Below are 16,629 nucleotides of genomic sequence, written 5' to 3'. Positions count from 1 at the left end.
CATCAAAGCCTTACCCTAAGGCATAGAAGAGAATTTGGGGTTGAGAAAGGTGAAGAACAGAAAACAGCTTTATTGCTTATACAGGACCAAGAAAAGGTAAACATGGCAAAAAACAGAACAGGCAAAATGTGTATTCACTGGGAAGAGGCCTGCTAGTATGAGAGGAAGGGAAGGTCAAGACCCAAACAGAACCAACTTCCTGGAGAAGCCTTGTTCCAATGGCCCATCTTCCTGAGTCTGTGCTTAGAATCAGTACTTTAATAGCACAGAAACTATGCTAAAAAAAAAAAAAAAAAAAAATCCATGTAGAAAACTCCTTCCCACGAAGATTTCACTTGCTCCAAGAACAAAACAATTGCATTAGGTTAAGAGGTAGTAATTATATAGACTATTCATCCCTGCTTGGGCCACTAATAATCCCAAAGGTAAAAATATGCACCATGGGACATCAACAATTAAGTACCAAAGTATTAATATTTCAAATAAATATCCCAAAAAGTAGCACCTGCTTATAATCAAGGGATAGGGAACCTCTGGCCAACCATGTATTTTATGACTAAGCATTTTATTAGAAATCTGTTCTGTAAAGAGAACAAATTTAATAGTTAAGAACTACAAAATATTACCACCTCATGGAATGTTGTCATAGTCTATTGCTGGTGTCGTACAGTCATGCTACCATGAAGTATTTCTGTATTACACATAGGGAAAGTAAGGCCAGGGAGGTTGACTTACCTGCTCCGGACCTCATAACCAATGAATGGCAGACCAAGACCAAAAGTCTGCGCCTTCAAGCTTTACTTCACCCATGAAGTGACGACCAAGAAAAAACAATGTCACTTGATCTGCCGTAATGAAAATAATTCATGTGTTCTGCCAGCCTTCTTCCAGTGATATTTTGGTTTCTTAAGAATTAACATAGTAGGGATCACAGTATATAGCAAAGGGAAATAACAAGGTCTCTGCTTGGTGCTTTAATCCAAAGGCAGACTAGGAAGAAACGGATATGTCCCTGAGAAGCCTATTTCATTTTGGAACTGATTCAATCTAGTTTCAGGAAAAATCTAAAGTTCATTAACAGATTAAGAAATGAACAAGGAAGACAACACTTAAATAGCTGTTGCTGCCCTGAATCCTGTTCAGAGCACCATTAGCACAACTAATGCCTAATTCTTCCTCATTTGGTTGAGGACTTACCTAAGAGAACTGAAGAAATAATTCTGAACACAAGTGCATTTAAGCAATAAACAATGGAACTAGAAAACCTTTTACTATCCAATTACCATGTTTAGGGGTATACTGAGTGTAGCCACAGACCCTGTCCAACAGGGAAATTTGTCAAAAACTCCTAGTCTCCCAATAACAGCTGTCTATGGATGTTATCATGAATGGAAAATGTTTGTTCTTATGTTCATTTCCTCATCAAGTAAACTGGACCACACCTGTGGGGTCAAAATACAGAAAGATCAAAAGCACCAAGGCTAAAGACAAAGTCAAGTTGTGGCACCTACTATGTAAACAGACAAGAGCAACATGATGTTCCCTTATCATACCATTGTATACAGCACTAGTTCCAATCCATCTCTTGACCCCCAGCCCTTGCTTTCCCCAAATTCAACATTCCAATTGGTATACCCAGGTCATTACTGGATTCAGCTTTCCGGGTCCTTTAATTTGCTGCATATGCACTCTACGCTAAATGTGATTAATCACAAAAAATAATCTCTTCAAGAAACCTTCATAACAAAATAACCAACTCCCTATTAACAATAAGAGGATCAAGTTTAACAGGCCAAAATAGAAGACAAGAAGTCTGTCAGAATGTATATAGATGGCACAGGACAGCTCTGACCTCAGGCCCCCTGTGCTGAGCAATAGAGTCACTGGCAAATCCCCAAGGTGTAAGAGCTGTAAATATCCAGAGTCATGCAGGAAACATGTTTCTTTCTCATTTAGTCATCCTCTGAACTCTCAGCAGACCTTTCATCTGTAGCCACTTTCCAATTTGTGCGTTTGTTTGTCCTCTCCTGTATTTCACTGTTAACTACAGGGATGTGGGCTTTTTTATCTCTCTTTTTCCTTTTGGTTTTCTTAGTGTCTCTTTCCTCACTTTCCTCAGAACTGCTGGATGCAGAATCATCTGACTGGGAAGTGTTACACTCTGCCTCTAAGAATAAAGCAGATTTCTTGAGAGATTTTTTCCTGGATTTTTTCTTGCGCTTATGTGGTTGTTTTCTTTTCCTGGTACTAGAAGCCCCAGTTTCTTCTGAGAACTCACTTGAGGAATCTGCTGTTATATCTGTGGCTTCCTTTTTGCTTTTCTTCTGTTTTTTGTGTGACTTTTTTTTCTGCTTTTTTTTGTGGGATTTCTTTGACTTCTTGTGTTTGTGAGATTCATGGGTAGATGATTTTACCTGGGGAGATGTTTTCTTCCCATTGGTAATATCCTGCTGATCACTACTAATAAAAAAGAAAAATTGCTTTACTATAGAAAATAAGTGTATTTATATAATTTTTATATTCTGCTTTCTAGATGGGAAGTTGGGGTTAACATCTGAATTTTAAATCAAAACTGATATAGTGTTACTATGAGACTTTATCACTGAGTTTTTGTTTCCTCATCTTTAAAATGAAGACAAAAATTCTAATCTGCCATACTGAGTTACTGTATGGAACACTATATATAAAAAAAACCTACATGCTGTAGATAATGCCAAATATCAGGGAAAGGCAAAATACCAGTCATCTCCCAACTAAATCTCCTATTATTTCTCTGGTTACATTTTTTATGGCAAATGTTGTATACTTTATAAAAATTACTAACTCAGGACTTCCCTGGTGGTCCAGTGGGTAAGACTCTGAGCTCCCAATGCAGGGGGACCGGGTTTAATCCCTGGTCGGGGAACTGGATCCCACGTGCATGCTGCAACTAAGAAGTTCGCATGCCGCAACTAAGAAGTCTGCAAGCTTGCTGCAACTAAACATGCCGCAACGAAGATCCCACCTGCCTCAACTAAGACCCAGTGCAGCCAAAATAAATAAATAAATAAATACTAAAGTAAGTCTGTAAATCATTTATACATATACATATATCCACTCTTTCAGAAAAAAAATTAAGAACTTAATTTATAATTCAGACTGTGTACTAATCTTACTTTCTAACTTTTTTTCAGTAAGTGTACTTGCCTTACCTGTCTGTTTCGAATTCTTCAGGGTATAACTCTTTATATCCACTGTGACCCCATCTGTAAAATAACATTTTAGTACATGTATTGTTAAAGCAATGCATACATTTCTTAAAAATTAAAGACAAATTAGACTTAGGAGTGTACATTTACAGAGACACACAGAACCAAGAAAAAAGAGATATGGTAGAGCCAACACCACATTTATAGCTCGGTAACTTGGTTACATTTTCTGTACTGAACGCTCATTTCAGACACAAAGGATTCCTTTGTCCATTGGTAAGAAAACTTGACATTTTCTTACTTAAGAAACACTAAGGGGCTTTTATATTCTACTCTTCAGCTGTGAAGTACTTCTCCAAAAACACTTCATAACATAATGCTGTCTACCTTAGGACAACTTTTTTTAAGTAACAACTTTATTGAGATATAATTCATATACCATAAAATTCACCCTTTTAAAGTGTACATTTCAGTGGCTTTTAGTATTTTCAGAGTTGTGCTACCATCACCACTAATTTCAGAACATTTTCATCACCCCCAAAAGAAACAATCCATTAGCAGTCACTCCATTCCTCCATCTCCCGTAGCCCACGGCAATCACTAATCTACTTTCTATCTCTATAGAATCATCAGGAGTGGCCTTTTGTGTCTGCTTTTCTCACCGAGCATAATGTTTTCAAGGTTCATACATGTTGTAGCATGTATCAGTACTTTATTTATACTGCCAAATAACATTCTATTACCATCCCATATACCACATTTTTTATCCATTTATCAGTTGATAGACATTTGGGTTTCCACTTTTCTGGCCATTATGAATAAATATGCTATGAACATTTCTGTATAAGCTTTTGCAGAGATAATTAATTTTTAAAAGTACACATTCTCAGGCCAAATACCATTAATGGTCACAGGAATTTAGTCACAAACCTGTCTGGCATGTTAGCTTCATAATCATGTAACTTCTTGTTCCAGGATTTAGCCTTAAGAAAATCATCATCCAGTGCCCCAGAAATTTCATTCTTTGGCCTCCAATAGTCTCTTTGACTTTCTTCATCAAAACCATCACTACGCATCCGGCTGTAAGAGAAAACAGAAGAACTTTTAGATAGAAAAGCAATCTGTGAGGTTATTTTATGGAATATCATGAACAAAACTCACTGAACAGGCTAAGGGGAGACAAAAACAACCTGATACTTAATGTTAAAAAAATACTTTTTTTTAACATGATCTGTTCCTCTCTATTAATTTGTACAGTTAGGTGTTCAATGAAAATATGATCATCACTACCCGTCCTATTGCAGAGTATAGACGAAATGACTTTTCGACTGTGGCATGCTGTACCTCACTCACTGATCCTCAAAGAAGGAAGCAGAGCATAATCACAGCTGGGGACATTTCAAACTGCCCTAGAGATTCTGAAATACACTCCCTTCCCTGAACATCAGCAACCTGCTGTAGGTAAGTCAGAGTAACAGTGGGAGCAAGGTGTAACCCATGAGTAAGTTGGGGTGGATAAACAGTTGAGAACCACTGACTTAGCCTGTACTTACAATATCCACTAACCAGTCACTAAGCCAGTTAATTGGTTATCCAAAATATTTGAGGACCTCCTATGTGCCTGCCAGGCACTGTTCTAGCTGCTGGGACTATAATGGCAAGTGAGACAATCAGAAACCTGCCCCTAAAGAGATTATGTTTTAAAGACTTATTCATTATGACAGGCATTAATAGTCCACTCCAAAAGAACAATATTTTGTTCCTGGAAATGCTGCTTGTAACTGAATAACCAATACAAAACAAATCATCATCTGCACTAAGTACTTCCAAATTCTCAAAGAACCATCTTCAGAGAGAAAACAGACTGACAAGGTATTTATTTTTATGTTGAGACTCTGCCTTCTTTACCATGGATACCCTGAATACTTTCTTGTCAAAAGCCATTACACACAGCCAATCACACTCCAAAGTCCACACACTGCACAGGCACACTCTACTTAAATATCTCACTATTAACTATTTCCCTGTGTGGTTTTAGAAATCAGCATTATTACTTTATAATCATTTTTCATACACACAGATCTATACTAACAGGCATATAAGACGCAGGAGATGTTCCCAATACTCAGATATTCCTACACCTCCACAGGTAAGACAACTAAGCCTGCATGATCCTTCATATCCACACTCAAATTATTAAGAAGGTAATGTGAAAGGTTGTGTGACTAAGATAGTAAGAAGATGGGGCAAAGAAAAGGCTGAGAGAGAATGAAAGACTAATAGGGGAAAGGTGTGAATGATCAGCTAAGTGACCATAAGATACCTATAGAAAATCTTAATTTAAAAGCCATCAGATAAGGTCAGAATCCACAGAATCCTTAACGTTTACAATTGTTCAAGGCAGAATTTTTAAGTTCTCCATTGCAAATAAGTGCAAAAAGTGGGGCCACATGCATCATAGCCATTACCTTTATGATTGGGTCTAGATTTATTGAAGAGGAAAGGCTTAAGGACTCACAGAACTGAATTCATCTATCTTTAGCATACCATAATGTTTTTAAACAAAAGTTGATGATTCTGAATGAGATGAGAATTATTTTGGTTCTCAGAGTCGCAACTTCACCTTGAACTGCTGGGTAACATTTTCCTTTTCGCCCCCCGGTACGCATCTTCCATCTGTTTCTCCAGTTCTCTTATTTTCCACATATCTGATTCCTCCTGAATCTGGATTTTTTTTTTAAAGGAAAGAAATAAAAATAAGTTACTAAAAATAACACATTATATCACCAAAAAGTAACTGAAAATACGGTCTGCACTAATTACTGGATTACAAACTGAGTTTTGATCAGGAACCTGGGAAACAAATTCTGGTTTCTCTAGAGTGATTAAACAATCCAATCTAGTAAATCTCAAATATGTAGAATTCTGCAGCAACAAAAGAGCTTTTTCACCCCTGCATAGACACACTTATCACCTTATTAACTAAGCAATTATGCTGCAATTAGCAAATGATAATCCCTTATGTTTCTAAAATGCTTTATGATTTTAACTATATCATCTCTCTATTGAACTTTAAGCAATCTTATGAGGAAAGCAAAGCAGGTACCATTATTATATTTTACTGAGAAGAAACAAAAGCTCAGAGATTTTTACCGAAGTCAAAAAGCTAGTAAGGACGGGTCTTGAAACTTTCTAGGCTAAGTCTCTTTTCACAACATAATAATTTTTGTTAAAAACAAAGCAAAACAAAACAAACAGCATGGGAACTGTTAGAGAATTTCCTGAAAGGCAGAGTATAGCTGCACAAAGAACAATAATAAATTTTTTTCTAAGTCCTCCTGTAATATTTTGTTAAATCTGTCCTAGATTTATCTTTTTTAGCCACTGCTTTCAAATCTAAGCTCACCATCCAACTGGGGTGGTTTATGCAATTGCAGAGGCTGCTTAGGTAACAGTTATACCCTCACTCACAATGAGAATATCAGGTGATATGACAATAATAACATTTGTGGTCAAACTAGTTGTACGGTTCACCAAAGAAAACCAAACAAGGGTGCTTGACCCTTGTTTCATTATATGTGCTCTCGTAGGTGACCTCACCTACACTCATGACCTCTATCATTTCCTATATCAGTAATCCCCAAATCTTTATATCCAGCCTCAACTCTTCTCTAAGACTGAATTGCGAACTATTTGGACATCCTATAAGCATTTCACCATCAAGATGTTCAAAACCAAACTAATTACCTTTCCCATCACACTTGTCTCTTTTCTTTAGTTCCCTAACTCAATTAATGGCACCATCATCATTCACCCAGTCACACAAGGTGGTTATATTTGATTCCGTAATTATCACTATTATCCAATCAATCATCAAGTTCTTTGAACTTCATTGCCTAAATTCCTCATCTTCATCCCTGTCACTGTTTTCAAGTGAACCACTCATCATCTCTCACCTGGAACATTGCAATTGCCTCCTAACTGGTCCCTCTGCTGTTTCAACCCATCTGATCTATCCCCTACCCAGCTAACAAGTCATCTTTCTAAAATACAAATACAATCATGTCAAACCCTGCTTAAAAATATCTGATGGCGGGCTTCCCTGGTGGCACAGTGGTTGGGAGTCCGCCTGCCGTTGCAGGGGACACAGATTTGTGCCCTGGTCCGGGAAGATCCCACATGCTGCGGAGCGGCTAGGCCCGTAAGCCATGGCCACTAAGCCTTCGCATCCGGAGCCTGTGCTCCGCAACGGGAGAGGCCACAACAGTGAGAGGTCCGCATACCACCAAAAAAAAAAAAAAAATTTGATGGTTTCTTTATTGCCTACAGGAAAAAGTCTAATCTCCAAGCATCACAATCCAACTCAATTTACCATTTGGGCCTCATCCTCTGCCACTACCTCCCACATTCTCTACTTTCTGGATGCATACAATTTCTTGCCCCAAATGCTTCATGTTCCTTGCCATACACTAGTACATAATGTTCCCTCTGTCCTGAATGATCTTTTACACCTGGTAAACTTGATCCTGTTCATCAAGAACTAGTTCAAATAACACCCATTGTGTGAAGCCTTTCCTAATTCCCCAAGGCAGATTTCATTATTCCTTCCTCAGTGCATAAAAGGACTTTGTGTATGTCTGCATTACAATACTTATCAAACTATATTCTAATTATTTTATTGATCTTTGTCTCTTCTAACTGTATCAAAATAATTCCTAGCACACTGTATGCCCTCATTAAGCATGTGGAATAACTAAGTTGTACCTCTCACCTTATTGTGAGCATCTGTGTGCCGGATGACGTTCCTCAGGAGGACTTTCCCCAAGGGAACTCGGGACATTCTTCAATCTGAAATGAATCAATAAGTAACATTTAATAATAATTCATTTTATTACCTTATCTTTTATTACTATGTTATAATGAAGCATGAGATAAAGGAAAGATCACTGAACCAGAAGTCAGAGGTCCTGAGGAATAGTTTTTCCTTCACCATTAAAAGGGGAAAACACCTGACCACACTACTGTGAGGATAAAAGGAGATAATGTTCATGAGAGTTCTTTGAAACTGCACCAAATTAAGTGCTTTCAAGAGACCCATTTTATTTAATCCTCAAAATAACTATGTTTTATGAGGCAAGTGTCTTCATTCCTATTTTGTAGATGAAATTCCATTAAAGCCATAACTTGCCCAGGCCACATAGTCCAAGGCAAACATGGTTCAGACTAGAAATCAACTCCCGAATCCCAAAATTAGTTTGCAATTAAACACCTAGATTTGAGAGTGTCAGGACCACAAATGTCAACAGTAAAAAAAACTGACGCCTAAAAACATTAAATGCAGAGATGCCCTAAATTTCTTCATTCAAGAGAATTTTATGTTCTATTTTGTACAGAAGCCTCCAAAAAAAATAGATGACAGGGATATTCACGTGTGTAGCCAGCAGGGGCTTTGTGCACCACTCCAACGCTCACTCACCCCTCGATCCTGGGGAAATCAGGCATCTTGCTAGTGTGAGACGAAGAACCACTCCATTACAAGATCTCCTCCGACCCAGAAGCCAAGCAAAGGCAGCTCTGCAGCTTCACCCGAGTCCTTCGTGAAAACGCAGCCTTCCCACCGGTTATTCCGCCCTCACCCGTGGCCCAGGCCACGGCCGCCTTTCCCTCAGCCCAGGCCGACAGGCAAATATCTCTCCGGACTGAGGCCGGAGGCTGCTCCGGCGCGGAATCCGGACGGCCTGGTTGGCTGGGGCATTCCCCGCTCACGCTCCTCTGGGATGGACCCGGGGGTTGGGTTTCGCTCCCCAAAAAGGATGGGGGCACTTTGGACGGGTACGACCCTCGACTGGGCCCCAATTTGTATCTAGAGTGGCTGACGGGGGGGTTGGGGCTTCCAAGTGGAAGACAGAGAAAATACCCCCATCTTCGTCACCGGGACCCCTGCCCCCCAGCGGCCACGGAGCTCCCGGTAACCTTCCCTCCAAACGCCCTCCCCACACAAACACACACAAACACACCCATACCGTGCGCCGCAGCCTCGCGTGGCGGGGGTGGGGGAGGAAGCGGTCTGAGAGAAGAGGGTGCCGACTTCCCTTCCAGGCCGGAAGTCGTGCTCTTGAGAAATTCTTCCCACCAACAGGAGTCCCAGAGACTCCCACAGGAGGGTTTCCAGGACACTCTAGAAGTCGACAGGTATAGAAAGGGAGGCGGGCGCCTTCCTGGAAAAGAAGTGGGTCGGGCTCAGCCGAAAAGCAAGCCCAGCACCAGCAGAAGCTTCCGGAACTGGATGTAAAAAGACCTTTCTTCCTGGAGCTTTCCGGACTCAATTAGATGTTGTACCAGTCTGGTTACCCTGGTAACAGGCGTCGCCGTTTGTCAAGAAACCGAGAGAAGAGGTGGGTTCGTCGGCCTCTGGAAAGATGATTAAATTTCCCGTTTAGTCTAACCCTAATGTAGTATTTGGAGAACCCAAACCTCTTTTCCTCACTTTGTGGATGCTGTGGGACACTTCTTCATTGAGGGAGGGAGGTTATTCAAGTGGTAGAATATTATTATTCTCATATAATGCTTACCAAGTGTTCCAGCCTCTCTGTATTACCTTACTTAATCCTCGCGATAACCCTATGAGATAGGTATTATCGTCTTCATTTCGAGGAGAATAAACTGGGGCACATATGTAAATTAATTTCTCAAGATCACACAGCTAGTAAGTGATAGAGCTAAGACTGGAATCTAGGCATTCTGGCTGCAGAGTCCATGCTTTTAACTCCTAAACTATGCTGAGGATTGAGGAAGTCTCATGTGGCCCTCGACCCACACAAGATCAGGAACTGGATAGGCCCCAGTCAGCCAATACCCAGGTGTTGGAACAAGAAAATTCCAGGAAATACAGACTTTAAATGACTGTTCTGTCCTCTCAGGGCTTGTGAGGGTCTAGGCAGAGGTAAGGCCTTATTATCTGAGAGAACATCTTGAGAATGTAGGGAAAGGTATTAGATAATTAGAGAATAAGGAAAAGATAAAGTGGTGCTGGTCCACAATCTTTTACACACAGGGGTTAAGGATAGCTGCTAACTCCAACAAAACAGTTCCTGAACTGTTCCTCCTCCCCCAAAAGAAGAAATGAATCAATAGACTTTTTTCTTCCTTAAGTCATGTCTTTCCACAGACTTAAGAGGCCTATTCATCTCAATCATGGAGTCATCCTCAAAGGGTCTGCTCACCCAAGTTACTCAATTCTGGAACCTCCTAGATGATCTGGCTGAAAGTAACCCTGAGAGCTATGAGAAGTTCATTCAACAGCAGATGAAAGAGGGGAAACAGCTCTGTGCTGCCCCAGAACCACAGCTCTGTCTACAAACCAGGATCCTGGTATGTAGAGTTGGTGCCCAGGGAAAGGGAAGTCCTGAATGAAATGGTCCTGGAATAATGAGAGAATGGCTTACCCTTAGCTATTACTACCTTAACACAAGAACACTTGAGGGAAACTGCCACTCTGAATGGAAAATTAAACATAGTGTGGAAGATTGTGTTGAAGGAGTAAGAATGGGAATTTCATATTTATACATTTTGGAGATCTCGAAATGAGCCATTTTTCTGCTAGGATGAAAATTAAAAGTCACGTAATTATGTAAAGGAGAATAATAGAGTTGGAGATTTTCCAAACAAAGAAAACTGATTTGATTGAGGAGGTAAGGAAGTGGTGAAATAGGGTCAAATTCAAATTCATCTGGAACAGCTTAGATCAATTCCCCCACCCTCCTCCCACTTCCTGTGGGAGCAGCAACTGGATGCTTAATGAAAAGCCAGCAGCTTTAGGGAAATCAGGTAACAGTAATTTCTTACAGTTTTTCAAATGCAGTTTAAATCCATGGAATGACTTATTTGGAGCCTAAAGTTCTCACTCTTCAAATTCTGTGATGAGTTACCTTTAGGATATTATTTTAAAATTTAAAAACTAGGTTTTGAGATATGCAAAATTATTTGCTTTCTAGAAACCGAAAGAAAAAATACTTTTTATCAACCTATGTCAGTGGAAAAGGATCCCAGCTCCCCAGTCAGCCACTCATCCAGTACCTCTACGTGTTGGCAGACCAGAAGATATGTCTGAGACATCAGGTACCTAGAATTATGGGAGAGAAAGCACATTTTAAAAATTTGGGGGGAAATAAGCAAGAACCAGATTTTCCTTGGTAAAAGGCATTACATATTTTATTTGGTCATAATATACTTAATGACTAATAAGTATACCTTTTTGAAAATTGAATACTGTTTACTTTTCTAATAATATGAGCTATTTTTAACCCATATAAAATATCAAGAAATGCTCTAATTGGAATTTTATGTATATAGCACCATTGTGATTATCTCTGAAAATACAGAAATAGAATTTATACTTTTCCAGCTTTATCAGGATATGGCTTAATATATTACCTGATGATATCATTAGTGAAACAAATTGTTTTCATTTCACACCCTCTGAATTACACACACAGATGTTTACACAGTCATTGATGTTGCCTACCATCCTGATGTTCTCCAGGCAGCAGAAAAAGACCAAGTGAAAAAAGATCAACTAATACAGATGGCCATGAAATGCATTGAGGAAAAACTCCAATTCACTCTCTCAAACTCTTACCATGTTACCAAATTTAGAATAAAAGGAAGTGTTCACAGAATGAAACAAAATCTGATGGGAATCCAAACTGATTCCACAGATTTAAGAGAGAAAATGAGAAAGGGTAAGTTAATGAATGTAATGGAAAATTAAACTGATTTAAAATGTTTTCTTGCCTCTGGTGTACATTTTGCAGATTAGAAGTCTCAATTGCAAAAGATGAGAAATTTAAGATAGAAAAATATAAATGTTAGATATTAGAAATATTAACATGTCCTAACATGGATGGACCTAGAGATTATCATACAAGGCGAAGTCAGTCAGAAGGAGAAAGACAAATACCATATGATATCACTTATATATGTAATCTAAAATATAACACAAATGAACTTATCTACGAAACAAAAACAGACTCATAGATATAAAGAACAGACCTGTGGTTGCCAAGGGGGAGGGGGGACAGGGAGAGCTAGATTGGGAGTTTGGGATTAGCAGATGCAAAACTATTATATATAGGATGGATAAACAACAAGGTCCTACTGTATAGCACAGTGAACTATATTCAATATCCTGTAATAAACCATAATGGAAAAGAATATGAAAATAATATATATGTACAACTGAGTCACTGCTGTACAGCAGAAATGAAACACGACATTGTATATCAACTATACTTCAATAAATTTTTTTTAAAATTAGCATGTCCTTAAAGATGTTTAAATCCTGCAAACTTTTAAACCAGATTCTTTGGTTTAAGAGTCTTTTAAGGGCTTCCCTGGTGGCGCAGTGGTTGAGAGTCTGCCTGCTGATGCAGGGGACATGGGTTCGTGCCCCGGTCCGGGAAGATCCCACATGCTGCGGAGCAGCTAGGCCTGTGAGCCATGGCCGCTGAGCCTGCGCGTCCGGAGCCTGTGCTCCGCAATGGGAGAGGCCACAACAGTGAGAGGCCTGCGTACCACCAAAAAAAAAAAAAAAAAAAAGTCTTTAAAGATTTCCCAAACCGATTTAGCTGCAGCTTTATCTGCCATCTTGGCTAACACTACATCTACTACAGCTCATCGCCTGATAGTACTTCATGTTGTTGATTGATTTTGTGATTTCATCTTCTTTTTTTTTTCATAAAGAACTAACCCTTGAACAGATAAGAAGCAGTACTGTGAGCAATTCAGATCAGTTTCCTCAACTTTTACTGCCAAAAGACGAAGTTTCAAGTAAAACAAGGTGTCTGATAGAAGAGATTTCTAGTACAGAGATTGAAGTGGAGATGAAGAGACCAGCCTATGAATTAAAAATTGTGGCAGATCAGAATGAGAAACCTCTGAAAATTGAATTAAAAGTTGAACTACCTGGTATTAATTCAGTATCTCACTGTGACCTTAGTGTTTCTGAGGTAAGTTGAATGGATAATACTGTAAATTTGTATCAGTCAATATTCACTATATTATGCTTTAGTAACAAACTCCATAATCTCAGTGGCTTACAATAATTTTCTCAGGTTACATGTCAGCTCAGCCTGCTTTGCTTCATGAGTGTTGCACATTTTAAGATACAGGTGAAGAAACAATTCCTAATTTAGGTAAGTCATTCTCATGGAAGAGGGAAAAATAGAAATGGCCAAACCATGCAATAGATCCTAAAACTTCCTCTCAGATATGGACTATATTACTTTTACTCACACTGTACTGATCAAAGTAAGTCACAAGGCCAAGTCCTACATCAACAGGGCTGGGAAGAACATTCTTCTCACAGGTAGTCACTAGAAGTTACATGGCAAGGATATATAATCCCCTTATATAAGAAGAGTAACAATCCTACAGTCTACCACAGTCCACCCTCTTGGTCACAAATATTTGCTTCTTTCCCCAGAACGACACATCCAATCCCAGTATCAGGCGCCAAAGTACAGGATTTTGCCATCATATTCTGCGTTAGACAAAGTTTGCACAAACTGCAAAGACAAGTTATCTATTCCCGTAACCCCATGCACCATACAATGTGGAATGGGGAGACGATTACCACAATTAACAGTCTCAATTCAGAAATTGGAAAAAATATGAGGCACACAGTAGTTGCTGATACACGGCAATTCTGAAATCCTGGTAGGCAGATATTGCGAGGGTCCCTTTCCTGGAGGTAGAGGATGTTCTTGCTTAGGTCCCTTGACAAGGTTCCTTGATTACCTAGCCTCCTAGTTCCATTGTTTTCCATGACTTTCAGCTCCATTCTTTGGGACGTTTTTCCTTTTTCATAATCTACCTTAGCCACATCTGAAAAGAGCGTTGAAGAATATGCTGTCATTAGGTGCTGAGCAGCTTACTCAGCCTGTTTGCTGCCCATGGAATGCTGGGGTCAAAAGATTATTTTAAATTAGTTTTAGTCCAGACTGGTAGCACTTTCTTTCTTTGATTCCAGTCAGTGCTACACCTCTCAATTCTTTTTTAGACATGTCCATTTTTCAATAGCCTCTTTTGACTTAATTGCTGTCATCTGGGCCAAATGTAAGGCTTTAATGAGGTCCATCTTAATCCAGTTAGAGGTTTTAGCAAAGGGTATAAAGACTTATGATTTAGTATTTGCCTCTAGGCAGCTTTAATCAGCCTTTGTTGATAAAGAAATAATTTCTCAACTTTATTGTTTACTGGTTGAAAATAAAAATTAGTTCCATTTTTCATTCCTCAAGTCTTAGAATTTCTGGGCTCTGTATATTCCCTTTCAATTCTGTATTTTCCCTTGCAAACTGAGAAATTCTTTTCTAAGCTCATCTTTTTGTAGTACCTTGTTAAATGTGGCCAATAGAACCAATGCATGCAAATAACATTCTATTTTCCCACTTCTGTACCTAAAGCCACAAATTAACCGGGTACATTATGTCTTCCAAATTATTGTGAAAAGGGCTTTGTCACCATAAAACATAGATCACCATCTTTCCAGTCTCCAATAAGTTTCCTTGCTGTTTGCTGGTCAGCCCCAAAGTCAATGCTACATAATTTAGGATGGCAACACCCATCTTCTGGTACTGTATCAGTTAACTTTTGATATACGGAGCAGCAATAACCACCTCAAAATCTCAGGGATTTACAACAGCAACTTTATTGCTTTTAAGTGGGATCCTCTTCTTATGCGAAAGGAGTGAATAACTGGGAACAATAAACAAATAACACAAATTTTAACCAGGAAATATTTTTCTATTTTCATCTTTAAAATTTTCTCTTGGTTTATTATTCTTAGGATGACTTATTGATCGAGGTTTCTGAGTACAGATTACATCTGAATCTTCCAGAATCTGTGGATACTGAAATGACTACAGCAAAATTTATCAAAGAGAAAGCTACATTAATTGTCACAATGCCATTGGTGTAAGTTAAGAGCATCGTGTATTTGGAGTTTTTGGAGTTTTCAGTGATAAAGTCATGTGAACTAGAGGGCTTTCATTATGGGTGAAGAGGTTTATCTTAAACACTAGTTTCATTTTCTAAGAGTTCCTTTTGATGGAATGAGATTTTCTCATCAGCCGTTTTTTTTGTTTTGTTTTAATTCTTTCTCCTTCTCAAGTAAACTTAGCATCAAGCAGAAACTACTGAAAACAGTACTGCCATGATATACTTGTTTCAAAGATATTTGTAATGGTCTTAAGTAACTTAAATATCATTTGGGAAAAGTCTATTTGTCTCCAAGTATTCAATAATATGTGAGAATTCTTGCTTTACCAGTTGAAAAAAAAATTTTTGTCTCTAGTAAATTTCTGCGTCAGGAATAAATCCCACACTGTGAAAGAAGTTTTTTATTACCAAGATGTGCCTTAGCAGTGACAGTTTCCTCCAGCAATAAAGATGTAGGGCCAATGTAATAGTATGCAAACCTTTGCTTCTATTAACCTCTGTACTTCTGTAAAACAGCTCTGGCAGGAGTCCAAGCCTACCTACCTTTTAATATCAGATATGGACTTGTCTGTGGATTAGATACAACGATGCAGTAACAGTAATTGGATGTTATTACACATAAGACACAAAATACATCCAACTCTAATTTAAGAAAAAGGAGCTGACTTTGGGACCAGTGCCTTTCTCCTAAGAAAATAATTTTTAAAATACAGAAGTGATGTACTTTTTAAACTCCCATTCATCTGTCAGTTCGTTCAATACAAAAGTATCAACTTTCCAATTTATATCCTAAGTAAGGAACATTCACATCAAACTTTAAACATCTCTTGGTCTTTTCTAGATATAAAACAACTTCCTTGTAATTATTAGTTTCTAATTCAACATAAGGTCTTTAAAGTTCTCATTAACTTTAAAACTTTTTAACTTTAGAAACTAATGTATGTGTAATAGAAATAATTGAAATGTGACAATTAAAAACAAATATAATTTTCTTAAACCTGGCCTGGACTTGAATTTTTCTAGCAATAGGATAATTTATTGTCTGAAAGTTTTCTAGAACTATATGATGTCCTAAAATTAACAAACCTATTATATTCTCCTTATCCCTCAAAAATACCTGGAATGCTTTGACCTTATCTTTGCTTCTACAAAATCACTGTGGAAACTTATTTCCTATAAACTCCCATACCTAACTATATTGAACTGGCTGACTCTACTCTTGCACTCTCGCACTTAGGTGTTACTTATGTCAGCAGCTATATAATTGGATACTTACTAATAAAATGAGTACAAGATCTAACATGCTTAATGTTAAAATGGTAAATTTACATCCTAGTTATTTTCCAAAATACTTTCACTTATATTCTAACATCTCCACCTCACCCTCCCTACAAAAAGCAAAACTTTGTCCAGGAAGAGCATTAACTAGTGATGAACTGTGGAG

The 16,629-nt window shown here is 38.4% G+C and overlaps 2 protein-coding genes across 5 annotated transcripts; one reads left to right on the top strand and one right to left on the bottom strand.

Annotated features, from left to right (window-relative positions):
* Positions 1-24: 24 nt before the first annotated feature.
* NKAPD1 (NKAP domain containing 1) lies at positions 25-9,171 on the bottom strand. 3 transcript variants are annotated; one of them, XM_079930601.1, is made up of 6 exons: positions 8,665-9,171; positions 7,960-8,036; positions 5,812-5,912; positions 4,119-4,268; positions 3,192-3,245; positions 25-2,460 (listed from the first exon to the last, which is right to left on the bottom strand). In XM_079930601.1, the coding sequence occupies exons 2-6, from the start codon at positions 8,026-8,028 to the stop codon at positions 1,953-1,955; spliced, it is 882 nt and encodes a 293-aa protein (XP_079786727.1). In that variant the 5' UTR covers positions 8,029-8,036; positions 8,665-9,171; the 3' UTR covers positions 25-1,952. The 3 variants fall into 3 exon arrangements, with proteins under 3 accessions (XP_079786727.1, XP_079786729.1, XP_079786728.1); XM_079930603.1 differs by having other exon boundaries at positions 25-2,457; XM_079930602.1 differs by lacking the exon at positions 8,665-9,171 and having other exon boundaries at positions 7,960-8,093.
* A 356-nt stretch (positions 9,172-9,527) lies between these two features.
* On the top strand, positions 9,528-16,100 carry PIH1D2 (PIH1 domain containing 2). 2 transcript variants are annotated; one of them, XM_079929464.1, is made up of 6 exons: positions 9,528-9,583; positions 10,341-10,559; positions 11,183-11,306; positions 11,684-11,929; positions 12,930-13,195; positions 15,034-16,100. In XM_079929464.1, exons 2-6 carry the CDS (start codon positions 10,383-10,385, stop codon positions 15,163-15,165), a joined length of 945 nt encoding a protein of 314 aa, XP_079785590.1. In that variant the 5' UTR covers positions 9,528-9,583; positions 10,341-10,382; the 3' UTR covers positions 15,166-16,100. The 2 variants fall into 2 exon arrangements, with proteins under 2 accessions (XP_079785590.1, XP_079785591.1); XM_079929465.1 differs by lacking the exon at positions 9,528-9,583 and having other exon boundaries at positions 10,203-10,559.
* The last annotated feature ends 529 nt before the right edge of the window (positions 16,101-16,629 follow it).

The sequence above is a fragment of the Stenella coeruleoalba genome (assembly GCF_951394435.1).
Source record: "Stenella coeruleoalba genome assembly, chromosome: 8".
Classification (NCBI taxonomy): Eukaryota; Metazoa; Chordata; class Mammalia; order Artiodactyla; family Delphinidae; genus Stenella; species Stenella coeruleoalba.
Note: the sequence above shows the minus strand (reverse complement) of the source record. Positions and strands in the feature narration are given on the sequence as shown.

Bases quoted from the DNA above. Each gene is read 5' to 3' on its own strand.
- NKAPD1 (XM_079930601.1), bottom strand. From the start codon at position 8,028: ATGTCCCGAGTTCCCTTGGGGAAAGTCCTCCTGAGGAACGTCATCCGG. The intron at 3,246-4,118 runs GTTTGTGACTAA...GTTATTTTACAG, and splicing joins GAAGCTAACATGCCAGACAG to ATGGGGTCACAGTGGATATA. The intron at 2,461-3,191 runs GTAAGGCAAGTA...CTTTTTTATTAG, and splicing joins GAAGAATTCGAAACAGACAG to TAGTGATCAGCAGGATATTA.
- PIH1D2 (XM_079929464.1), top strand. From the start codon at position 10,383: ATGGAGTCATCCTCAAAGGGTCTGCTCACCCAAGTTACTCAATTCTGG. The intron at 10,560-11,182 runs GTATGTAGAGTT...TTTGCTTTCTAG, and splicing joins GTCTACAAACCAGGATCCTG to AAACCGAAAGAAAAAATACT. The intron at 11,307-11,683 runs GTACCTAGAATT...TTACACACACAG, and splicing joins AGATATGTCTGAGACATCAG to ATGTTTACACAGTCATTGAT.